Here is a 27,333-nt window from a genome sequence, read left to right on the forward strand (position 1 = left end):
TCGTCCCCAAACGCCTCTTTTCAAGCTTTTCAAACATCGATATATTTTTTCTCTGAACAAGAAAACCCTCGTAGCGCGTCTCTCCTTTGACACGTGCCCGACTGCAACACCTGCTTTTCTTCTTTTCTAATGGTCCTTTTTAAACCTCAAAGCAGCACTTTTAATGCAGCAGTAACTTTGGATCGAAATGAAAAGCCCTCAGCAGAAGGTTGAGAGCTGGTGTTAAAGAGTGGAGCAGATCGAGTGCTTTTCTCCGGCTCTTTGACCTTTTGTCGGAGCGAACAGCTATTCTTCGGTTTCGCTCCAGACTGTTTTAAAGACGGGCTTGTATTCTCTTGGATTCTTCTGCGAGTGCTGCACAGTAATCTCGCTCTAAGATAAGTAGTAGAAGCACACCTTGTGAGCGATGTAATTGGTCCGATAAATCAGTGGCGTCGAGGTAAATGTCTGTGGTTTTTGGGAGATTCAAAACTCATGTCTCGCGGGAGCAAAAACCGGCCTTGCTTTTATAATGAATGCTGTGTTCAAGTATCTTTATTTGAGCTTTTCCTGTTTTTACCAATTAATTTATTAAAACTGACAGCAGCTGATCTCCATGGTAACGCAGGACAGTCAGCGCCGTATAGATACAGACGGCATCTCGTCATAGGGGCGTGGTCTCGCTGAGGGAGAAAATAGAATCTTTTGGGAAACACAATTTTTTAAGTCATTTTCTGGTGAAATATAATCTTATTTATCACATACAGATAAGTCAAGTCTAAATCATGTTCATATGGATATTTATTGACAGCAGATTGTTCAGTAGAAGGGAAGAAACGGCAGTCGTAGCTAGCGCTAGCTAACCGTTAGCATTATGGTGCGTTCCAGGAAACTGGTAAATTTACCACTTCCCACTTGCAAAAATGCCTTGGAACACCGCTCGAACTGGTAATTACAACTTGTAAACTCGGAAACCTGAAGACTGCTACGAGTTCGTATACGAGATGAAGACAGTAATGGCGCCCCCCAGTGGCGCAGTTAAAGGGGGGGTATTATGCAAAATCGACTTTTTCAAGCTTTACATCATGTTATTATGTCATTCCCTCATTAAAAACATGCCTGAAGTGTTGCCTTGGCACATTCACGTATTTTTGAGTAATCTGTAAAAACTCTGATGGCGGCCATTTTAGGGATAGGTTTGCCTGAGTCCTCCTAGGAACGCCCCCACCTCCTGGAGACGCCTCCGAGCTTTCGTCACCAGCCGAGTAACCAACCACTGCTCCTCAGCAGAACCCCCTCCCCACGGATGCCACAGACAGCGTGTGGAGGGGGCGTGTCGGAAAGGCTCAGAGCTTCTTAAAGAGACAGAGGCCTATTTCAAGACATTCGCTACAGCCATTTTGAGAGAGAAATTTTATACAAGGCAGTTATTCTAATTTACTGCATTTACAGACCAACAGAAGGTTTTGTCATCATTGTAGTGAGATATAGACTGGTGCTATGTGATTGAAAATAGCATAATACCCCCTCTTTAAATCTGTAACAAAATGAACGTTACTTTTAGTCACAGCTTTCAACACAACGTTATGTCACATGTTTGTACTTAGATCTGGTTTGAAGAAACGTTCATATAACGTTAGCATCGTATGAGCTAATTGTTGTAGCATTAGCTGTTTTGTTTACATACGACTTCAATCACCTGAAACGCACTGAAGTCGTAACTGGTAACTTTCAAGTGGGAAAAATACCAGTTACCAGTTGCCTGGAACGCACCATTAACCCGATGCTAACATGTAGCATCATGTTAGCATTCTTTGTTATTTATGCGTTTATGGGCCGTTGAACCACTGCTCCTCTCCATGTCTTTGTATCTTTATTTAGTAGAAAACTATATTCACAATTCAGCATTTGTTAAAGTAGTTTTTGAATAATTAGACAAAGTTTTGATTTTTCTCAATTGTTTTCCCCGTTAACTGTTTTCAAACATGACCATATATGGGAGATTCCAGAGATGTGTCTGTATCTATGGAAGAACTACTTGAGAAAGCACAATTACTTTGTTACATTTACTCAAGTACATTTACTCAAGTATCTTTTGGAGTACTGCCCTCCTCTGTAAATAGTGTACATTAGTGTTTTGTATGATTGAATGAGAATATGTGTCTGTCCAAGTCTGAACTATTTTAGTTTTAAGAAAATGAATCATTGGAAACTCTGAGGCTTTTTTTTCCTGATCTCGCCAAAACCAACGACAAACCGTCCAACTTTCAACAAACACAAACCTCTCCAAAACTTCACTAAGAAATTCAACATTAAAGCCAGTTCTGCTTTTCAGAACTGGTTAAGTTTTTATGTTTTTTGTGATTAAGTCATGAGATGCTTTTCAATGTGTCTCTTGGCCCCGACGACCCCGAATAATTTATCCCCTAATTTTGACTTTCTTTGTTTTTTAATGAGCACAATACGAACACACGGCGCTGTCTGATTAATTTGTTCTGCCCTCTTCACCAGCCCGAGTCCCTGGTTACTGTGTCTGACGAGTTTATTTGATTCTGAAAAGTACAAGTGTGTTTTATGAATAATAGATTGACCCACAGAAGACGCTGCAGCCGTTTGTAATGCAGCACAAATTAATTGTTAATGATATTTGGTCATTGACTCCGAGGCTTGTCTGCGCCGCTCAAACACAATCCGGGCGGATTAGACCTTGTTCAACCAGGCTTTTAGTAAACATTTCAGCGGGTCTGGAGCGGTTCAGTTCTCTACTTTTCTGTTTATGAATGTACAGCGCATCATTCCTCTTCTGAATTAACCACTGTGTAAATTTACTAGGGTTTCTGTTCGCACGCTGTTGCATCAGAGCCGATATGATTATGATAAAAACAGAATACAAGGAAAAAGTATCCGCCTTTAACTTTTCCACATTTTGCCACACTATGGAGCTGCATAAGTACAGACCCCCCTTACCCATTAGTGAAACCAATTGCTTTCAGAAGTTGCCTGGTGATTTCTGAATGATCCCATGTTGACCCACTGCCTAAATAGAGTCGACCTGTGTTTAATCTAATGTCAGTTCAGATACAGCTGCTCTGTGATGGTCTCAGAGGTCTGTTAAGAGACTATTGTGGAGCAGAAGCATCATGAAGTCCAAGAACACACCAGACAGGTCCCTGATAAAGTTATTAAGAAATATAAAGCTGGGTTAGGTTATAAAAAGATCTATGAACATCTCTCAAAGTACAGTTAAATACTCCATCCAGGAATGGAAAGAGTCTGACATCACTGCAGACCTACCAAGACCCGGCCGTCCTCCTAAACTTACTGACCGAACAAGGACAGCACTGACCAGAGCTGTTACCAAGAAGCCTATGATGACCCTGGATGAACTGCAGAGAGACACAGCTCAGGTGGGGGAAACTGTCCACCAGAGGTCGCAAGTTTTCATCATTGCCAAAACACCAAGGGCCGAACCTCACCATTGTGGCCTAAAGTTTAGAACCATTTTCTGCAAATGCCAGTGTTTTACATCAGTGGTTCTAAAGTGGTCCGGCTCCGAGACCCGCCATTACCTCAATGACAAGCTGCGACCCAAATAAAACTGTAATTTATCATATTTCCTATAAAATATAAAATATATTTACCACACATGGTCTTATTGAACAAGACGTAGATTTGCTTTTAAGACTGAAATTATGATCAAAACATAACATTAATTTGATCAGACTCGTGTGTTTCCGTGTAGTTTCAGATTGAAAATATTGAGTGTGACCCACTTTTGAGTCCCGACCCACCGGTTGAGAATCACTGTTTTACATTATATATGACCAATGGGGATGTTCTGTAAGGACATTTTAAAAAATACACTATTTCTCGCATTTTTAGTGTACTTTGAGCCCATATTTGCATAATAATATTTCTCAAAATCATATTGGGGGCCAGAGGTTCTGTGCTGAGGGCCGGATTTGGCCCCTGGGCCTGATGTTGCCAACCCCCGTTGTACACAGAACAACTATTAGTGGAACACTGCACAACTACGGCCTTTATGGAAGAGTGGCATTTTTAAAAGAAACCATTAGAAGTCCCATTTGCTGTTTGCCAGAGCTCACAGAAACATGTTTACTTATTTCTTTTCTAATCTTTTTTTATTTTTATTCATTTATTCATTTTATTTTATTAATTTTTCTCTTCGTGAGGTAACAAGGAATATAGACACAGGTTTATGTAAAACCAAGCAGATTGCTACAATTGGATTTATTTTGGCTGTAGCCTACTTTCCCTTTATTAGATACAGCTGCACTGCAAAAAGTAATTAACTAGATTAGTATAAACATCTCAATTTGAGCATAATAATCCAAATTTTAGTTGTTTTGACTAGTTAAGAAGTTGTTGGGCATTTGTCCTAGATTATTTCACTTGTTCTGAGATGTTTCTGACTCGTTTCGATACATTTCGTCCTTATTTCAGGTAGTTTTCTTTGCCAATGGGGAAAGAAAATTGCTCTTATCTCATTTTACTTTCTTATTTCAAGCGAGATTTACCCTAGAACTGGTCTGAAATGTCCTCAAACAAGCAAAGTAAACTTGGTCCGATCAGGAAAAGTGTCTAAATGAGTGAAAACCGCTCAAAACAAGATACATTTCCTCAATTCAAGTCATTTAAGCCAATGCTTGATTTACTTTTGTGTGGAAACATGTGGAAGAAGGTGTTTTGGTCAGATGAGAAAATGTCTTCTTCTAGCCACCCAAAATCATGTATAAATTTCATTTCACTAAGTCACTCAGTGTGTGTCTTTCACGTAAAGTTTGTGGTCCATAGGCAACTTAGGCAACTTGAGCCTCACGGCAAAAACAAAGCTGAGAGATCTTGGCGTTATCCTTGATAAGAATATGTCTCTTGAACATCATGTCAGGCAGTTGGTAAAAAACTGCAACTTCCATCTGCGTAACATCGCTAAACTCAGACCCATGGTGTCCAGAGAAGAACTGGAAATGATCATCCATGCGTTTGTGTCCTCGCGATTGGATTACTGCAACAGTCTCTTTACGTGCCTGAGCAAGAAAGAGCTTGCTCGTCTGCAGTCAGTTCAAAACGCAGCTGCGAGACTTCTGACCAGGACAAACAGAAGAGCCCACATCACACCTGTGTTGAAGTCCTTGCACTGGCTCCCTATTGAACATCGGGTTCAGTTTAAAATCTTGGTGCTGACCTTTCGAGCTTTACACGGTCAGGTGCCCACTTATATTGCCGACCTACTTAAACCCTATAGTACGTCTCGGAACCTGAGGTCCTCTGGGCAGAACCTGTTGATGGTTCCACGAACACACTTTAAAACCCGGGGAGACCGCTCCTTCAAAGCCGTAGCGCCCCGACTTTGGAATGAACTTCCTCTTGACTTGCGCTCACTGGAGTCAGCAGCTACTTTCAAAAAGCACCTAAAAACCCATCTGTTTGAGAAAGCATTTGAGTCCGGCTGATGCAATACTGACACCATTTGTATCATGATTTACTGAATTTCGAATTATTGCAATGAATATGCTGTTTTATTATTATGTTTTAACACTGTGAAGCGCTTTGTGACTCTGTGTCTGTGAAAGGCGCTATACAAATAAAGTTTACTTACTTACTTACTTACATAGCGTGGCAAAAGTTAAAGGGGGAAAAAGAAAAAAGTCCGCACAACTAAGTAGCTCCCAGAAAAGTTATTTAATGACTTACACCGTGTAACGTTTCGGGCCTGAGCCCTTCCTCAGACATGAAGGTTTTGAACAAAATGCACACAGAATTTATACTAGGGTGCGTTTGATTACATCAGTCACGTGAGTGATCACATGACGGGTCACATGTCTGAACAGAAGATAAATCGATAAAAAGGTGCAATATTTACAATATTTACAATATTTACACGTATATACAGAGAAGATCGTGAAAAAAATATATATATATATTTTAGTTTTTATAACATTTGTTTTAATTATGTCGATCTTTGGGTACCCGTGATCTTTGAGTAGACATTTTTTTCTTTTGTGTGCAAAGGGTGTCCTAAGTCAGTTCTAAGTGGGTGTAAGAAATGTTAGACGACCAACATGATAAATGGAAGTAGATATACAATAAAAATAAAGGAACAACACTGCAGCGATGGTGTACCACAATAGAGAAACCACAGCACTGGAGTACCGACATTTAGATTATAGAAAAGGTCTGATATCAAAGTCTTCATTGAGACCCCGAGGGCTCAATGTGTCTAAGGTGTGAATCCAAAAAGCTTCCCTTCTTAACAGAAGGGTATTGATGTCGCCACCCCTTCTTGGTGGGCTGACTTTCTCAATCCCCATGTATCTTAGGGCACTGACATTATGTTGGTAATTTGTAAAGTGGAACGCCACTGGACTTTTGACATCATGGTTGCGAATGTTGGATCTGTGTTCTGAAATTCTAGTTTTTAGAGGTCTGGTTGTTTTTCCAATATATGCTAGACCGCAAGGACATTTAAGCATATATATGACATTGTTCGTGTTACATGAGATCACACCTCTGACTTTGAAGGCTTTTCCGGTTCTTGGATGATTGAAGTGATTAATTTTTTGAGTGAAATTGCACTGAGTGCAGTGACCACATCGATAGTTTCCTTGTGGTATTTGTTGTAGAAAATGCGGTTGAACAGATGGCGGTAGATCTGCTCTGACAAGCATGTTATTCAAGTTGGGCGGTCTTTTCAGGACAAGGCGGGGCGGTTCCGAGAGCTCTTTCAAGTTTGGATCAGATTGTATGATGTGCCAGTGCTTTTTAATAGTGTGTTCAAATTGTTTGCTGAGGGGTGAATATTGGACAACGCAATTTACTTGGGATCGTGAGTCGTTTTTTCTGGTGTGTTGAAGACACTCTTGTTGTGACACAGAGTTGAACTTGTTCCGTGCCGTGGTGATCCATTCATCCTTATATTGTCTTTGCTGGAAACGTGCGGTCAAGTCATTTGCTTGGATTTCATAGTCTGAATCTGTACTGCAGATCCGCCGGATTCGATTGAATTGGGAGATCGGAAGGCTCTTTTTCAAGTGTACTGGATGATATGAATGTCCATGTAGAATCGAATTTCTATCAGTGCTCTTTCTGTATAGATCTGATGATAGTTTGTTGCAATCTTTTTGAACCAGTATGTCTAAAAAGTTCATTTTGTTGCAATCATGTTCCATAGTGAATTTTAGGTGGTAGTCATTTGAGTTTATAAAGTCATGAAAAGACCACAGTTGTTCTGTCGTGCCCTTCCAGATAAAAAAGATATCGTCAATGTATCGTTTCCAGTTTGAAATGTGGATGAGGTATGGATTTTTGTCCTCGTTGAAGATGATGTGATGTTCAAAATGTCCACAGAAGAGAGATGCGAAACTCGGCGCCATCTTGGAGCCCATGCTTGTGCCAGAGATCTGTAGATAAAAATCAGATTGAAACATGAAAAAATTAGAGCTGAGAACAAGGTCAATAAGTGCTGTGGTTTCTCTATTGTGGTACACCATCGCTGCAGTGTTGTTCCTTTATTTTTATTGTATATCTACTTCCATTTATCATGTTGGTCGTCTAACATTTCTTACACCCACTTAGAACTGACTTAGGACACCCTTTGCACACAAAAGAAAAAAATGTCTACTCAAAGATCACGGGTACCCAAAGATCGACATAATTAAAACAAATGTTATAAAAACTAAAATATATATATATATTTTTTTCACGATCTTCTCTGTATATACGTGTAAATATTGTAAATATTGTAAATATTGCACCTTTTTATCGATTTATCTTCTGTTCAGACATGTGACCCGTCATGTGATCACTCACGTGACTGATGTAATCAAACGCACCCTAGTATAAATTCTGTGTGCATTTTGTTCAAAACCTTCATGTCTGAGGAAGGGCTCAGGCCCGAAACGTTACACGGTGTAAGTCATTAAATAACTTTTCTGGGAGCTACTTAGTTGTGCGGACTTTTTTCTTTTTCAGCTTTATAGTCCACTTTGGTCCTGCACACTATTCAGACTGGATGTGCGTGTTTTTTCTTCTTTAACGCAAAAGTTAAAGGGGGAGCAATACTTTTTCACTGTACAAGCCGTCATTCATGCTAATCCCATGTTAACAAATTGCCAAAAGCCTACAAAGAGACTCGCACTTTCATGTCCATTCATTCATTTATCTTTTAATTCGAGCAGCTGAGAGTCACAACATTCAGCAGATGGTAAAACAAAGCAAAACAAGAACAAATAATTCCCAAAAGGAGTAGACAGAAACGAGCAGCTTTTCAGCGAGTCAAGTTTGAGCTCTCAGAAGAAGAAGCAGAAATCGCTTTAATCTACAACCATTCAGATTGTATTTTGTCTCTATACTCTCCTCTCCTGCCTGGCCCTCTTTCCAATAACCACTATTAAACTCTAAATCTCGCAGATCTTGGCACCTAATTGTCTCCCCTTTTTTGTTTTTACAAGTTGATCCTGCCCTCTGTCACAGCCGGCTTCCTCGGCTCATCCGTTCCTTTCATTTCTCGGGTTGACGTCTTCACCTTATTACGGCGTCTGTCGCCCGTGTCCCCGTCTCGCCTCTAATCACCGGCCTCTCTTTGGTCATTATTTCAAACACCTGATAAGTCCTTTCTCGCCCGTCTGGCCTCCCCCGTGTTTTCTCCCGCCGCTTTGATACGGTCCTGGCTTTAATTTTTACACTTTTAGCTTCTGACTCAACCTCTTTTTTTTCCAGAAAGTTCAAACGTTCTTCTTTGCGCAGTAAAAGCTAAATTGTTTTGTTATTTTTTTTTTACAAAACACAGCTGTTCAGATGAATACCAACTTCTGCCTCCTGTTTCTTTAGTTTAATTTGCACAAAAAAGTCTACTGGCTTTATTATGAAGTTTAAAAGTGTGGGGTCAGGGTTGTTGAAAGACACTTTAGAAACTAGAAACAGGAGGATTTCACCTGCTCATTCTCTATAATTTTCAATAGCTTTGATTAGCATTGGCAGACTGCTGCTGGTATCTGAAGTGTAAAATAACTCGGATTTAATTCTCCAGGTTCAGAGCTTCATAATGAGGTACAGCGTGTCCATATTTGATTTAAATAAGTCGGTAAAAGTTGGATTTTTATACAGGGCTGGTATCGGATGGGGGTTCAAACAACATTAAAAGAAATGTAAATGATGATGTGGTATGTTAAAATGAAGGTAAAAAGTAGCATTTTTTTAAATTGTGATGTATTGTAGGTTATTTTTGTGTAATATATCGATTATCGCAGTATCGGTGCATTGTGAGATAATCGTTGTCGTAAGCCTTATCGAATCGTGAGGTACCCAGAGGTTTCCACCCCTGACCACTATCAGATCGGTGCATCTCTACTTTAAATGCTTCTGGGGCCACCAAGGGGCTGGTTCTGGGCTGGTTCTGGGCTGGTTCAGGGCTGGTTCTGATCTGGTTATGGGCTGGTTCAGGGCTGGTTCTGATCTGGTTATGGGCTGGTTCAGGGCTGGTTCTGGGCTGTTTCAGATCTGGTTCTGGGCTGGTTCTGATCTGGTTCAGAGCAAGTTCTGGGCTGGTTCAGATCTGGTTCTGGGCTGGTTCAGGGCTGGTTCAAGGCTGGTTCTGGGCTGGTTCAGAGCAAGTTCAGGGCTGGTTCTGGGCTGGTTCAGAGCAGTTCTGGGCTGGTTCAAGGCTGGTTCTGATCTGGTTCAGAGCAAGTTCTGGGCTGGTTCAGATCTGGTTCGGGGCTGGTTCAGATCTGGTTCTGGGCTGGTTCAGAGCTGGTTCAGATCTGGTTCGGGGCTGGTTCAGATCTGGTTCTGGGCTGGTTCAGAGCTGGTTCAGAGCTGGTTCAGATCTGGTTCAGAGCTGGTTCAGATCTGGTTCAGAGCTGGTTCTGGGCTGGTTCAGATCTGGTTCAGGGCTGGTTCAGATCTGGTTATGGGCTGGTTCAGAGCTGGTTCTGGGCTGGTTCAGATCTGGTTCAGAGCTGGTTCTGGGCTGGTTCAGATCTGGTTCAGGGCTGGTTCAGGGCTGGTTCTGGGCTGGTTCTGGGCTGGTTCAGACCTGGTTCAGACCTGGTTCTGGTACCAGGTTGATTCCGCACTGATGTGGTTTTCCACCAGAATTAGAGCTGTGCCTATTACCATAGCAACACTTTGGCACTGTCACATAAAACATGGATAGTAACATCTTACTACAGCCACTTCTGGCTATAAAATACACAAAAATAAGTTTATGCTCCTGTCACAACATTCCGATTTCTTCTTTCTAACGGCTCCCTCTTGTTCTAGCTGTAGCTAAAGAGCATAAAGCAAAACAACAGTTAGTTTCCTCCACAGAGACTGTTTTGGCTTCTCCATTTCTCCCCTTTTAGGAAGTTCGCACTAACTAAAGTTTGCCGGTTTGCCGGAAGAGAAAGCCACACACGAGCCGCTGACATCACTGGTGCTCGTTTCTTGGCCCAGCTTTTAACTGGTTCCCAACGAAAGACCCGGTTCTGAATCTGGATCCAGCCCCGGCACCAGCTTGGTGGAAAAGCCCTACCAGGCCCCAGACTTCACTTAGGAAAACACTGACGTGGTTCTTGACTAAAGTGTTGAAACCCAAAAGTGAAAAGACATTTTCAGTGAGTCACGGGCCTTTCCTTCACCCTAGAACACTATTGGGTGTTTTTAACCCGAGCAAATACATTTATGTGATTTTCATTATGCTGTGTTTATCTGAGTGTCCTGGGTCTGTGGCTTCAGCTTTGTCTTTGACATCTTTGATGGCCTGGGTGTTTTCCTCCAAAACACACTTTTTCCTACAGGCACATGTTCGGGTGATTTTCACCCAGTGATAGTGATAGAAGGCGAGGGTAGGGTTAGTGTAAGGCAGTCTTACCCCCTTTCAAGGTTGACAGCACATATTTTAGTCAGCTGGTCATTTATACCAGTGTTTATTTTGACAACATATTTCAATTTAGTTTTAGTCTTAGTCTTTTGACTAAAATGTATTTCAATTTTAGTCTAGTTTTAGTCGACTAAAATTGCATGTCAATTTAGTCGACTAAATATAAGACTAATTTAGTCGACTTTGCATTGATAATATTCATTATAATCATATTTAATCTTGTTCCTCTGCTTCATGGAGCTGCTCCACATGAACAAAGCTCAGAGCTGATCCTTTGGCAGTGACTTTACATGATCTGAGGCTTTTTCAGACTGACAATAGAAGTTTGGATGATTTTAGTCTCTCCTTTTCATTTTTATTTAGTCTTATTTTAGTCGACTAAAATATCTGGACATTTTAGTCATAGTTTTAGTCTCATGAAAAACGTTTAATTTAGTTTTAGTCCAATTTTAGTCGTCAAAAATATCACTTTGATTAAAACCCTGATTTATACCCATTCAAAATATGACATATTTAGTTTCTTTCTCCTGTGGCTGTTTGTGCCGAGGACACTGAGCTTCACCAGAGAAGTCTCACATATCCAGGAATGGGTCGACCAAAAAACAAGTTTTCATCTTCATTATTTTTTTTTTTTAGGAATTCCTTGTTTTCCAGTAATTTTGGAGCATTTTTATCTGGTCCTCTCATGATGCTTTTCTTTCATTTTATTAGACATGACACAGTTTAATATAAAATAACACGACTCAAATCTGTCAGGTATTGTCATGTTTTGATAGATTTTGATGAAGTACTTTTTATTGGGTGTTTTATCTCGGGTAAAAATCACCCGGCGTTGGTGATGGTGTTCTAGGGTTAAATGACTGTGTAAATGAAAGTGCTGAATGTCTTATTAACGCGACTGAAATTAGCATCATTCTGAAGCCTTTGCTAATTGTTGATTGCGCTCAGTTCACTGGTGTCGCGTTAATGACACGACTTACACGACAGCCGCAGTTTCCGGAGCCATTTCTGACCATTTTAACAACAAACACCGACTGCACCATATCTTTTTACTCGTCTAATATTACCAGAGACAGCGCGGTTCCCAGAGCGAGCAGCGGGATTCAAAACATAAAGCATTTCCAATCTCTTTGTTTCTGTGCGCCGTTGTATCGCGCGCCAGGCCCAGTCGGACAGCTGTCTCCTCCGCCGCCGCTGCCTGTGTTTTTCCATCATCTCCTCTCATCTCAACAATTGTCTCACTCACTTTCCTGTCGACACCGTTTCCTCCACTTTAAAGCGCTTTGACGCGGCTTGTCTCTACAAACACGGACAGACCGGTATTGTTATTTGACGGGCACTTCAGTCGGAGTTTCTTTGCAAATTCCCCCTCAAGCTATTCTTTGCAAAATATCAACTTTCGCTCTCATCGCGGAGAGTCGACGCCGGTCCTTCCGCATTAGCAAATTTTAATGGTTTAGATCAGACCAAATTGGAACAAGCAGACGAGGGCAGGACAAATCTGTCTCTAGTGTTCGTATCAAGCGTAATTGAGGCTTAAAAACGTTCTTTGGAGAGGCTCGGCATGAATATTTTGTGTTTTAAACTTCCAAACAATGTCTGTGTCAGAAAAGATTGTAAGGAGTGAGAGGCTGGACTTTGAACAACTTTTGAGGAATTCTCTTTTCACATTTACTATGCTCTTAGTGATGGAGGAGGTGAGGATGGACGTGTAGATCTGCACCAGCATCTTGGTCGGCAGCTTAAGTTTCCTCAGCTGCTGCAGGAAGAACATCCTCTGCCGGGCCTTCTTGATGAGGGAGTAGATCGTTGGCTTCCATTTGAGGTCCTGGATGATGGTGGTGGCCAGGAAACGGGAGGAGTCCATAATGGAGATGGGGGTGGGAGAGTCTGTCAGGACGAGGGGTAGGGCTGGGTACCTACTTGGTACCGACCGAAAAGCTCCGGTAGGGGGTGGTATCGAAAACTTTTTTTTTTCGGTGCTAATTTTCGGTACTTTTTCTCTCCAAACGTCAATAAATGATCCGCAGTGAGTCTAAAAAAGCCTGAACTCATGAGCAGCTTCAGCGCAAATGTAGAAGCGAAGCAAAGCTGTAACTTACTAACACTTCAGTCATTATCAGAGATGGCAGAGCCGCGGTCTGAGCCAGGACTAAACCAGGACTGAATAAGAAACTAGACTCTTAGACAAAGAGAAAAGCAGTGACAACACTCTATGACAACGAGAAGCGCATCGGCTTTACCTTTAGCTTTAGCTTTAGTCCCGCAGAGCCTGAAGTTACGCGCTGTTGTTTACAACTCCAGCTGCACCAAATGGCTGCACAAAGATTGTTTCTGGAAAATGTGAGCGCTCACTCTGCATTAGCCATGTTTGGAACAGTTATGGTGCATTTTCAGTGACAGAGTGAGCGCTCTCACTATGTAACAGATCTTTGACGTGTGAAGTGTTTTCACTTCGTCGAACAGCTCAGTGTGTTTAGAAAAGTTGATCTGAAAGTAAACCATGCCCGATGTGGATCTGGTCTGTTCCTGCAGCTCAGAAGGTAAAAAATGTCCTTTCTCTCTTTTTATCACGGCTTTAGTGAAAATTCTGCTCAAAAAATTAAGTTACAGGTGACGCTGCTGCTCCTTTTTTCTGATGTGCCGAGTTTGTGCCGCTGGGCTGTTTGTTTTCCTGAACGATACTTTTTATACACATTATTTTAACTCAATTAAAATAACATCGGTATTGAAAAAAAGTACCGTTAAGGCACCGGTACCAAAAAGCAGGTATCGTAGTGTACCCAGCCCTAGCGAGGGGCGACGGTCACTGTGGGGCTGTGTCTTTCCTGAAGTCCACAATCATCTCCACTGTCTTCTGGGCTTCAGGACGCCGGCTGGTCCCCCTGTCTCCTGTAGGCGGACTCATCACCGTCCGAGATGAGCCCGATGAGGGTGGCGTCGTCCGCAAACTTGATCCGCTTTACGGACTTGTGACTGGAGCTGCAGCAGTTTGTGTACAGGGAGAAGAGCCAGGGGGAAAGTACACAGCCCTGAGGAGTTCCAGTGTTTGTAGTCCAAGACGATCTTCCCCAGCCGCACGTGCTGTCTCCGGTCCGTCAGGAAGTCCGTGATCCACCTGCAGAGGGAGTCGGGCACGCTGAGCTGGTAGAGCTCGTCTCGTAGCAGTCCAGGGAGGATGGTGCTGAAGGCTGAAGTCCACAGTGGAGTCCAGATGCTCCAGAGAGAGGAGAACGCTGACCTCTCACAAATGGCGCGCTCCTCTCTCCGTGCCGCTGCTGCTTAGTTTATTTGAGCTGCTTACATTTGTATTTTCTTATACAGTATTGACATCATTGCACAGGGATGGAAGCTCAAAAGGCGTCTGCTGTAGTAAGGAAGCTTTCCCCCATATTCAATATTCAGTACATTTTATAGTAGTCGGGAGCGCTCCTAATAACAGCACCTCACATTTGACATTACTTTGTCTTGTAAACTCAGGCGGGAATCATCAAATGTCAGTGTTCAAGTGCTCAGAACCATCTTTTTAATGTCACCAGGGACAAAAACATTCGCACTCTTTGGCACCGACAGCACGAGTTCTTTTCTTGTTCTATAGGCGCCGACAATACTCTGAGATTTGACAGGGCAGCTCAGGGTGAAAGTGGCTCAGACAGATATTAAACAAACCCTGGACTGTGGACAGACCGTCGTTCTGCCATAGATGCAGACGGCATCGCGTCATAGGAGGGGGCACAATATTTCACTCTTTTTAGCCATTTTCTGGTGGAATATGAACTTATTTATCACACAAATAAAGTCAAGTGTAAATCGAGCCCATATTGATATTTCATCACAGCAGATTGTTCAAGTGAAAAACTGGCAGTAGTAGCGAGCGCTAGGTAGCCGTTAGCATTAAAACGATGTTAGCATTCTCCGTTATTTATGTATTTATGCGCTGTTTGACCATTTTGCTCCTCCCCATGTCTTTGTATCTTTAATAAATCCTGAATTATGAATATAATTTTCTACTAAATAATGTGTCCGAATGTCCTCCATATTCCCTAACCCGTCACTACATAGGCCCACACTATATAGTCGACTATATATCTGTTGGCGATTTGGACACAAGCCACTACTTTCTCCAAGCTGCGTGACGTCACGCGCGCAGATGTTTTCTTTTTTTTTCAATCTGAATTTATTTATTGTTACAAACGTTTATTTTATGAAATAGAACAACTGTCTTGGCACTTTTACAAGCATTTTATTTGACATTTAAATTAAAATTAAAACGATCATCACAAAAAAAAATCTCTCCAGCGTGAGCTCAGAGACGTGCTGAAAGTCGGTCAGAGCCCGGTGTCCGAAGCACCAGCAGATTGAGTGACTACATCTGCTAAAAGTTCACTAAACTCCGGGAATAAAGTATTTCTGTGATAAAGACCAAACTCGGAGACAGTGGAATATTTATGGATTAATACGAGTCAGATACTTTATATTTAACATGGATTTTACATAAATGGCTTGGATTATTCGAGAGGAAGCTATCGGTCATTTAACAGCTCAAGATAAAGGTTAGCAGCTAGCGTTAGCATCTTTTCACCGTAGCCGTTTATATTTAAGTCGTTTATTCATGAGAAAAACAAACACACGACTGAAACAGCTGATTTCCTTCAGTCGTGTTGTTTAGTTCAAAGACCTGTCTCTGTCAGGCTCTTCTCCGACTCTCGCAATGCATTGTGGTCTATATTGACCCGTTTAGTGACCATCGATGCTCACTACTTTTCGAGATGCATTGTGGGAAATTTCGAGTTCCCTACTTTTTTCTCTCTGGACATTCGCTCACCCCTGCAAAATGGCGTGACCACTATATAGTCACTATATAGGGGATAGTGTGGACATTCGGACACAGCCTATATGTGCAGAAGCTTTAACCACTAGGCCCCTAACAGATACAAAGGTCCGCCCATGATAAGAACTCTATTTAAACACACGCCATGTTTTTTTCCCCTCATAAACTTGTAAAATACAAGTTAACACTGGTATTAAGGTAAGCTGTGATTATATAAGAACAAAATCAAATAAAGTTCAGTTCAAACTCAATTTATTTTGTGTAAATGATGTGTAGACAACCTTGTAAATGTAATATTAGCTGCAAAACTAATCATAAAAATTGCTTGTAGATGTTTGTTTCGGGGTCGCATTACCAAACCGCGTCTTCCGAAAAACACAAACCTCAAAAGGAAAAATTTGCATTATTTCTTCCCCGCCTTGACGCTGTTGATTTAATCTTATTACTCGCCGCACTTTTTCCCCCCCCCCCCTGCTTTAAGAAACTACCCCGTCGTAGATTTAAATCAAACCCGTGTCAACAAAATCAATTGGATCATTAGGAGCTGCCGGCGGATGATTAAAAAGCAAAATATCTCACCACGTCAAAAGCCCCTCTTAACTCCCGCCTGAACCGAGAGGATCTTTTTCCTCACGTCATCAGATTTTTTTTCCATCATTTTTTTGTTGGGTGTTTTTGTTTTTGTAATTTTTGTAATTTTTTTGTCACATTTTTGTAATTTTTTTGTCACATTTTTGTCATTTTATCGTAAATTTTTTATCAAATTTTTGTCATTTTTTTGTCACATTTTTGTCATTTTTTCTTCAATTTTTGGTCAATTTCTTGTGAAATTTTTGCCACTTTTTCATACATTTTCTGTCACTTTTTTGTCAATGTTTTTTCACTTTTTTGTCCCATTTCCATCATTGTTTTCGTCTCAGTTTTGCTGCTATTTTCACACGTTTTTTCCAGAAGCTTTTGGACTGGGGTAAAGCCAAACTGGAGAAAATGTGCTCGGTTCAGGTGGGAGGTTAGGGGTTAATAAATCCTGAATTCTGAATATAGTCTTCTACTAAATAAAGTACTTTCTGAATATTTAGAGAAAGATTTTTCTCCAAATTGTTTTCCCCTTTAACTGTTTTCAAACATGACCATATGTGGGCGAGTCCAGAGACGCCGTCTGTCTCTATATGTGCAGCAGCTTTAACCACTAGGCCCCTAACAGATATAAAAGTCCGCCCATGAAATGAACTCTATTTAAACACACGCCATGTTTTTTTCCCCTCATAAACTTGTAAAATAAAAGTTAACGCTGGTATTAAGGTAAGCTGTGATTATGTAAGAACAAAATCAAATAAAGTTCAGTTCAAACTCAATTTATTTTGTGTAAATGATGTGTAGACAACCTTATAAATTTAATATTAGCTGCAAAACTAATCATAAAAATTGCTTGTAGATGTTTGTTTCGGGTCGCTTTACCAAACTGCGTCTTCCGAAAAACACAAACCTCAAAAGGAAAAATTTGCATTATTTCTTCCCCGCCTTGACGCTGTTGATTTAATCTTATTACTCGCCGCACTTTTTTTTCCCCCCCTCTGCTTTAAGAAACTACCCCGTCGTAGATTTAAATCAAACCCGTGTCAACAAAATCAATTGGATCATTAGGAGCTGCCGGCGGATGATTAAAAAGCAAAATATCTCACCACGTCAAAAGCCCCGAGATGTAAATTATGTTTGGAAACTTTGAACACAATAGATTAACAAAAGCCGCTAACGCAGACCCGCATCTCCGCCGCGGACCGCACGACCTGATTACATTTTATATAAAACCTATTTTGCATTTAAATGAAGGAGAACTCATTTTCTTGGGGCCGCCGCGACACCGAGGCACTTTGAATGGCGAGCTGACGCAGAACACATGAATGTTTTAATACTAATAAAGAGACATGATTTGGCAATTAAGGCCTTACTTAACCCCGCGACCCGGGCGGGATAATGGCCGCGCTTCACAGCCAGACGGATCCCGCCCAGCCAGTCGTGTTTGCTCGGAAAAGGGCGCCAAATTAATCTCCTGTAAACTGGAGAAATTATAATGAGGCTTGATGGAGAAAATGCAGCATAAAATTGCATTAGGGCTTTTATTAGGGGAGTAACGATATGCAAATCTCCGTTTATTGTATGGAATTAACTTCTTGGTGTAGAGTCTTTAGGCGGCTGAGCGCTGGGAATGGCGGCTGATGAGGGCTTATAAGTAGAGTTGTTCACAAATTCAATTGAAACTCGATTTATGATGTGGGTTAATGGCTCCAGCGAGTGTCCTCTGCCCCAAAGACGATTTTAAGAAAGATTATGTGTAACGGATATTAAATAACTTGAAGATATTGTCAAGTCTGGGCGTCCTCCCTGCGCCCTGTCAGATTTATAGACCATTACATCATCAGTGGCATCAGCAGGAAGTGATCGAGAGAAGTAATGGTGCGTTCCAGGCGACTCGTAACTGGTAAATTTCTCACCTCCTACTTGTAATAACCAGTTCGAGGCATTTTTTTCCATCTTGTAAATTCAGAAACCTCAAGACAGCTAAGAGTTCATATAGTAATGGCGCCCCCCAGTGGAGGAGCAGCTAATGTTAACGTTTTTTTTTAATGCAAAATCGACTTTTTCAAGCTTTACATCCTGTTATTATGTCATTCCCTCATTAAAAACATGCCTGAAGTGTTGCCTTGGCACATTCACGTATTTTTGAGTAATCTGTAAAAACTCTGATGGCGGCCATTTTAGGGATAGGTTTGCCTGAGTCCTCCTAGGAACGCCCCCACCTCCTGGAGACGCCTCCGAGCTTTCGTCACCAAATTCTGGGCCCTAGGTGCAAACTATCTTTTTGGACCCCCCTCATATTTCTTGTTCTTTAACCACATAACAGTGGTTTGACAGTGCAGTTGATTTATTTTCTATTATAACTTACAGCGACCTAAAAATCTAGATTAGTCCTGGATATTTAGTTTATTGTTTCGTTTAAGTTTGTTGTGTATTCGATGTTTGACTTGAAATTTCATCTGGATTGGCTTCAGTTACAGAAATTGAATAACCTTCAATCCCGGTAGTGATATAGATATTTAAATTGGTGGTGGAATATTCTGCATGCATAATGATTATTAGCAAACCACATTAAACAGGACGACTGCACCAGGGACAGAGGATATTTGTGCTGGGAATAACAAATGTGTGACTTTAAAGTAGGCAAAAAAAAATGCTTATATGCTATATGTTGTCTCATGAACAAAAAAGGGCTTCTGCCTCATTTAGTCTCGCACCATATTTGAAGCCGGCTGAACCATTTGGCACATTTTTAAATTCATCCATCATTATTGTTTGTGCAAAATTCTGTCTAGCAACCATTGTATTTCAGCCCGGTTGTGTTCAATTCTTATAGTTATAAACTTAGAAAGTACAATACAGAACGCTTTTTGCAGCACTTTTTAGGGCCCCCACCCTGCTCTGGGCCCTGGGTACACAGTACCCTTTACCCCCCCCCAGTCCGACGCCCCTGACCTCGCAGGGCATTAAGTCAAACTGGAATTTAGCCAAAATCAAGGCCTTAAATTAAGACATAAATTAGATTTTACACTGGTTTCCCCGATTTGTCCAATTCTCTTTGGTCTGTTTTATTAAATATTTGCAAATCTTAAGAAATTTAATTTGCACAGATTTTTTGTCTGCATTCATGGCATTTCAATATAGTATTTTGGCATTAAAATGGCTTTAAAAAGCATTAAATTAGTCCTGCTTTTCTTGTATAAACCCTGCTCATTCTGAAGATCAGTCCCTGGAGAATTCAGTTGAAGACTTTATTACCTTAGTACTTTTGTTGGCTGTGGTTTGATGTGATTATGTGTGTTTGTAGTGGCAGAATTGCATACTACTGATTATTACATAACGTCTTTAACTACCTTTTACTCACTGACTGCCCTCTACCCCTACAAAGTCAGCACCAGGCAGCCACAGAGCCTTCATCTCGTCCTGCCTTTGTCCTTGTTCTGGAGCCGGCCCCTGGCCAGGTTTTGATCTTTCTTCAGAGCCTCCTCTGTCAGGTGTGAGGTGGTCTTGCGTGGGGTGTCCTCTCCTCCGTTTGCCTTCGGGAGTCCAGAACATTTTTGATGAGAGAGACCGAGTCCTTCCTTTGAACACGTCGCAGCCAAGTCCATCTTCTCTTCATTATGACCGTATGTCATCCTGGGCTGGTCGGCTTTTGGCATTTGATAAGAAGAGCTTGATTTGAGATTCTTTAAATGCTCCATAAGCAACAAGTCTGGAAGGATTTATAAATCAGCCCTCCATCTTGAAAATAAAACGGTCCATACATTTTTTGCAGTTGTATGAACTGGGGTCCCACCGTTATCGCTTCACAGACCTGCCAAACTACCCGACCTTGACAAACCAAATGCATTTCAGATAAATAGTGAAGCGTGGGAGCAACTTTCTTGCCCGTACTGACCAGTGATCGCTGACAGTAGAGACTGTCCTTGTACGTAATAACTCCAACAACAGCAGCAGTGAGAACTGATTCCCAATTTTCTTCTTTTTTTTATACAGTCGTTCCTTATTTTTACCACAATTTCTCCATATTTTCCCCCAAAATATAATTTTTTCGCAGCTGCGTGTTATTTTTTCACTCTTTAATTACCTTTTTAAGACATTGAGTTTTTTAAGTTACTAAACTAGACACTCTAATACACCTTATGTGTGATTTTGGGAGCTCTGTGATGAACCGAAGTGAAATAAATGACCATCAAAAACTCGTGAATAGTCACGATCTGGACATTTCATATATTGTCCTATTATGGTATATATATACCATATTATGGTCCTTGAAAATTGACCAGAAACTGATATATTTAGGCATTTGCCGCTTCCCATAACGTTAGTGCCCGTCCAGAGAGGAGAGAGGAGTTCATCAGAAAGGAGAGTGTTTCATAAAACACACATTATCTCCGTTTCTAGAGAAAAATCTGTGATTAACTAGCCTCTGTTTGGCTTAGATTTCTCAGGAACCGAGACACATAGAATTAAACCGTTTTCACCTATGGAGAGCTTAGAGTCTTACCTTTTAAACGAGCCACAACATGTGTCCATCGCTATAACATAGAATACACTGTGGTGCTACAAATATCATGAAAGATTGTCTGGATTGTTGGCACTCTACAGTTAAATCCCCAACAGCGCGGCCTCAATGTGTTAATTAATATAAATGTTGTGTGTCTACTTGGTATTAGCATGTTTCTGCACATGTCGCTCATGTTGTCTTTATCTGTGGTGATAAGGCACCTTCTTATGTGATTATGTGCATTTCTCCCATATTAGAGCCTAATCTTTAGCAGCGAATTAAAACGCCGGGTCCAAAAAATCGCCACCGCAAAGCCACATTTTCCATTTCCATTTTCCATTGAACGGATTTGGTGAAGACGTTTGTTTGCCGGGAGATTTCCGCTGTCGGGCTGCGTGAGAGGCAATCATCCCGGCAGGGCAGCGGGTTCTGTCGGGGGACGCCCTCCGAAATAATGGCAGAGGAAACGCTTAAATGACTTTCCCCCCCCTGAAAATAGTTATTATTCCGGTTGGGGAAAGGGTCGCCGATGCATCCGCCGGTAAAATAGGGGTCGCAGAGAGAAAAACGATTGAAAAACCCCTTCTTTAGATTATTGCTCCTTGTTTAAAGCGGCCAAATAACTGCGGGAAGTCTTAATCTGACCCATAAACAGTGTCCAATTCCAAGCTTTTACGTTTGCAGATAAAATGTGCGCTCAGCTTTTGGCCACTGTTTTAAAATGCCCACCCTTTTTATCGACCTTCTCCGTACTAAAAATGTCGCTCCTCGGACCTCTAACTCAGGGCAGTGATAATTAACATCCACTACTCTTGGTTTAATCTCGGGAATCTGCAATATCGGCGCATCCATTCTCCTTCAGGCGGATCTACGGCCTTATCTCGGCGGTAAAATGTCTCTGTAGGAGCTGCCAGAGTCTTGTACCTGTTTCGAGATAAAAACAGATACATTTCTTTGAAGCACTTGGCTCCTGGCACGGTGTGGGCACCCGACCAAATAAGACCTGTTTAACAAAAGAGAGGAGACAGGTTTTGGGGGGGGGAAACACAGACGAGCAGCGGGATTGCATAAAGAAGTTTGAGTTGTTGCCATCGTTTGAAGAAGACGAGATTAGAAAACGTGTGTTAACCTTTAGGCGCCCTTTGAGAGCTTTTGGTTTGTACGTTCTTGCTCTAATCTGGTCATTTTTGAAGCTGGGTTGGATGTTTGTGAAGCGATTTAGCTTTAAAACCTCTTTACCCCCACCTTAACTGAGAGAGAACAGATCTTTGTACTTGCATTGTTGCTGTCTTATGGTCACTTTGTCACTTTTCCGTTGCACTTAAGCCAATTTGTCGCAATTTTCACATTTTTTTCAAGAAGCTTTTAGATTTTGGTAAAGCCAAAGTGGAGAAAATGTGCTTGGTTCAGGTGGTACTTGTAGTATACCGAGGGGCTAACTACCAGATAGAAAAAGGACACAAAGGTACGTTTCTGATAAAAAGGACAAAGACGTTGATTGCAAAATTAAAAAGCACTTTATTGAAATTTGATTTGGGATGGAATCTTCGGAATTGGCTGGAAAGTGATAAGTTAAAGCAGGAGGCGGAATTTAGGATACATATATATTTATTCATCTACTAATTTAACATGTTTTATTTTATTAGAGATAAAGGTAACATTTGAATATTCCTTTTTAACAACTTAACTCCCACCTGAACCGAGCACTTTTTCTTCAGCTTTGCCCCAATCCAAAAGCTTCTGGAAAAAAGGTGTGAAAATAGCAACAAAACTGAGACGAAAACAAGGATGAAAATGTGAAAAAAGTGAGAAAAAATGGACAAAAAAAGTGATAAGAATTTGACAAAAAAATGCGAATAATTTGACGAAAAAGTGGCAAAAAATGTACCAAAAAAAAAAAACGAAAAATCTGATGTGAGGAAAAAGATCAATTTAGTTTTGTAGGTCTTAGCTTTCAAATGAGGTGTTACACTGGCCTACAGGATTTGGGTAAAGCTGAATTGGAGAAAATGCTCTCGGTTCAGGCGGGAGTTAAGAGGACAAAACCACGGCGAACCCAGTTGGCTGACAATTGCCACCAATTGCAGTTTACAAATGTAAGTAAACTAGAATAAGTCAAATTAACCACAAGTTATAACAAAGTAATCAAAAGACCAAAAATAGCTAAGCAGTAACCGAAACAAACTGCAAAAGCTAATTCCAAAGGAAACAAAGGCAAAACTATATCAAAAGAAACACATATAAACTGATAAACAAAACAGCAGCAGGTTAGCCACCCTTGACGGTTCACAGGGCCCTGATCATTAGAAAGTCACCGCCACCACTTGGACCACGTAGTACACGGGACGCTATCGTGAGCTAGAGCCAGCACTCAATGCCAGGATTGGGGACATGCGAAGGCACCCAGATAGTAGCAGAAAGGGACTTTAAAAATACTCCCCCTTTTCTCTTATAGGAGACATGCAAAATAGTTTTTTTGAGCGTACTATAACGTCGTCCCCTCGCCAAAAACAGGCGTTACTTACACGATTATTTTTCAATTTTTTTTTCTTAAAAAAAAAAACAAAGCAATAAATGTGGTCTTTCCTGGACGAGCAAAAAAGTTGATGTTTGAAGAATGTCAGAAGCGTCAACGAGCTCATGTTTGTGGGCGGAGCCTCAAAGTCCACAACATCACGCTAACAACTTTATATGTAGCCTACATCAGGGGTCTCCAACCTTTTTTACCCGACAAGCTACTTTTACACAATATGAACATCGGAGACCTACTTATGTTCAAAAGCACTTGTGAAAAATGCATCTTAGGTGGAGTTCACCCAAAAGTATCACTTGCCAAGATGGTATTTCAAAGAAAGTAACTTGAGTTTAGTCCTTACACTGAACCAACTGTTCACAGATTGTGTTCAGCATGTTTAAAACAAACAGCAAATGCATCTAAAATTTGAGTTATCAAGCGTGTAGAGATGTGGAAAGTCTTTGGTGAGCTACCTGGAGAGGCTTGGTGAGCTACTAGCAGCTCCTGAGCTACTGGTTGGAGATACCTGATGTACATGAAGACATGAGTAAACCGAGCATTTATTACTAAAAAAGACGATCAAACTTACAATTCTCTGTTAGAAGTCCAGCTAATCCACCGCTGCAGCTTCAAAACAAATCCACATGGTCCAAATAGCCATGATAGTTTTCCTCTTCGAAGGTAAACTCTTCATCCCCGTGTGCGTCCTGCTCCTCTGAGGCTCCTCACGTGTTTCTGTTTTGCCCTTTAGCTGATTTTACAGTATAATCACCAGGTCCTCTTTGTGCCGCATGTATCATCTGTGCTTCCTGTGTGTTTGGGCCGAGTGTTTCCCTGGGATTGACCTGACAGGCGCTGCAGCATTGCGTCGTCCCTATTTTTTTTTCAGGTCTGGCCTATTCTCCTCGATTAAAACGCACCACGCGATTATCGTGATCGACCTTTATTAAAATAGTATTTTCTTTGTTCTGCGAGCGCCACCAAAACCCTCGCCTGTACTGAGTAGAGCGAGGGCGATACGTGACAAGGCGAGTACTTAGACCGAGGCGTGTGGGATACAAGCATTTTATGTGGAACCACAGATCAGAACAGAACACTTTTAGGTCTCATTGACTTTATTTTCTCCTTTTATGACAATGTGAATTAGGAAAATCTAATGGAGGCTTTGTTATTCAGAAGAAAATACATGAATAAGTTTGTAAATTTAAAAGCAGTGCATTCTCAAACCGATCATTTACAAAGGAAGATGATCAGAATTAAGTGTTCCTATTAGGGTCAAATTATCGCACATGCCACATAATTGAAAGTAAGAAGCGTTTCTCAGTTGCTTAGATAACGCCTGTGGTTATCTACTACCACAGAAAACTGGCCAAGTGCCGCATTTAAATGGTTTTGGCTTCGTGTTTGGCAGCTGCTTGTTTTCGAGGAGAGCCTTTAATTTGATCGCCAAGGTAAGCATCCAATTGAGCCGCCGCATTCGACTCGAGAGGAACTTTCCAACAATGCGCTCCGTGATTGCCTTCGCAGCTGCAGAAAATACCGTCTGACTTGTTTATCCGAGAAGCTGCTCTTCGCTCTCCTCGGAAACCCCTAATTGGCTCGTACGCTTGTCTCTAATTTCTGGAGTTTTGATGTGTTTTTTTGGTTGTTTTTCCCTTTGTGTTTTTTTTAGGTGAAGAAGGAGTCGGTGGTGTCCTGCGTGTTGGATTCTGAAGCCGTGGCCTGGGACCGAGAGAAGAAACAGATCCAGCCGTTTCAAGTCCTCACGACTCGCAAGAGGAAGGTGAGGAAACCCCGAAATCTGCTGGCAGTTTTGCAGAAGCGGTTGCCATATTTGCTCAAATAATCCTAATCAGTTTTTAAAAATGTGTCAAATCACTATTATTCAAATGTCCTTTATGATTTATTCAGGCTTTTTAACTGCCTTTGGACATCTTCGCCATGATGTTTTTGTAGCTTTAACTTAAGAGTGGGTTTCAAAATCATCTCTAGGCCTTAAAGGAATAGGCCACCGTTTCTACATACTGAGATTAGTTCTTACCTAACCTTAGACGAGTTAATATATCCCCGTCTGGTCTTTGTCCGTGCGCTCTGCCAGGCAAACGGAGCACATACGCAGCCTCTCCCACATGTCATATAGCTCCAAAAAAGCTCACGATAGAAGCTACCAAGCTCTTCCACGTGTTCCCTATTTAAATAAAGTTACGTGAGGTGTTTTCATGCGAAGTATATTTACACAGAAATGTAGCATGTCGATTTTATAAGCAGATAAAAAGGGGGACTATATTGTGAGGCGTAATGATACGAGGAGCAAAACGTCCGCGCAGTAACTCCTAAAGACTTCCGGGCTGTGATAACAAGCAGAAAGTATATAGTGTAGTAATGTTTCACAGATTTCCAACTCACCCCGTACGACGACACAGGACTCAGGACCTCGACCATGAGGTAGGAATGCGAGAGCACTTTCCGAAAATATATTTTCTGCTTGTTGTAAAAGGCTCTCTACAAGTCACGCAGCTTCTATTGACGGAAGTGAGCGGGGAAGTCTTTACGAGTTACTGCGCGGACGTTTTGCTCCTTGTATCAATACGCCTCACAATATAGTCCCCCTTTTTATCTGCTTATAAAATCGACATGTTACATTTCTGTGTAAATATACTTCGCATGAAAACACTTCACGTAACTTTATTTAAATAGGGAACACGTGGAAGAGCTTGGTAGCTTCTATCGTGAGCTTTTTTGGAGCTATATGACATGTGGGAGAGGCTGCGTATGTGCTCCGTTTGCGTGACAGAGCGCACGGACAAAGACCAGACGGGGATATATTAACTCGTCTAAGGTTAGGTAAGAACATATCTCAGTATGTAAAAACGGTGGCCTATTCCTTTAAATGTAGTTATAAGGAACTACAGCTTTACCCAAATCTACATAAAAAGCTTCTCAACTGGAGTTAACAGCCTTTCACCTTATTGTGGAAGTTCCCGTGGGCGCCGCCATGAATTGGTCCCGCCCCTTTTCTCCTATCTGTTAACATGGGGCTGGAGAAGTCCACATAAAATCAATCACTACACGAAAACAAAGTAAATTTTTGGCCATGCAGAGAAACGGTGAAGTGTTGACATGTTGGTGCAAATGAACATTGGACATTTTACACAAATCAATCGACTAAACATCAGATTTAAGCGGAGAATATTTTCCCTCGTTCTCCGTTTAAATGAACGGGATTCGCGCTCGACCGGAAGTGTCAATACAAGGAAGTGCCGAGACAAAGCAAAAAGAGGCAAAAGTGGGCGGGGCGGAATAAGGCTCGAAGGTCCGGGTTCGATTCCCACCAGGATGGGGCCTTTCTGTGTTGAGTTTGCTGCTAAAAACATGTACAATAGGTTGTACATGGCCAGGTGTTTCTGACATCCAGCATGGCTCCACATCATGGAGATGGGTCCCCGAGTGCCAGCCCACACTTGGCAGCTCACTGCTCCTACAGGTCGCCCCAACAAAGACACTAGATGCAAGTTGGTCATTTTATGCTCATTACTGCCATCTCAGGTCTTATGTGTAACTGCAGCTTCTATATTAAGCTCGTGCATGACGGCGCTTCAGACCCGAAGTAACACCTTTTTGAGTGACAGGACAGGATTTTAGAGGCAGTTGTGGTGAACAGGTCTGAGCTCATTCTACACATTAGGACATGGAGGAACATGTGGGGGGAAGAAAATACTTAATTTTTTACATTTTTAAACTCTGTATAGTCCCTAAAAATGTTGAAACTAAGTATTTCGGGTCCGAATTGCCGCCATGCACAACCTTAATATAGAAGGTGCAGTTACACGTATGACCTGGGGTGGCAGTAGTGAGCATAAAATGGCTAACTTGCATCTAGTCCCTTTAAGGATGGGTCAAATGCAAAAAAATGAATTTCCCTACGGGGATCAATAAAAGTATAACTAAACCTAAAACTCATCTTAATGGATCCTTTTCCTCGCGTTTTTGTTGCGTTTTTGTCTCATTCTTGTTGCTATTTTCACACTTTTTCAAGTTTT

The 27,333-nt window shown here is 41.4% G+C and overlaps 1 protein-coding gene across 1 annotated transcript in view; it reads left to right on the plus strand.

Annotated features, from left to right (window-relative positions):
* lig1 (ligase I, DNA, ATP-dependent) overlaps positions 1-27,333 on the plus strand; it is a 190,618-nt gene that overhangs the window by 76,442 nt on the left and 86,843 nt on the right. Inside the window, exon 20 of the mRNA XM_079561006.1 lies at positions 24,966-25,076. Within this exon, the coding sequence (XP_079417132.1) occupies positions 24,966-25,076 (111 nt within the window). The remainder of the gene's footprint in view (positions 1-24,965; positions 25,077-27,333) is intronic.

This window comes from Gobius niger (assembly GCF_951799975.1).
Source record: "Gobius niger genome assembly, chromosome: 8".
Lineage (NCBI taxonomy): Eukaryota > Metazoa > Chordata > Actinopteri > Gobiiformes > Gobiidae > Gobius > Gobius niger.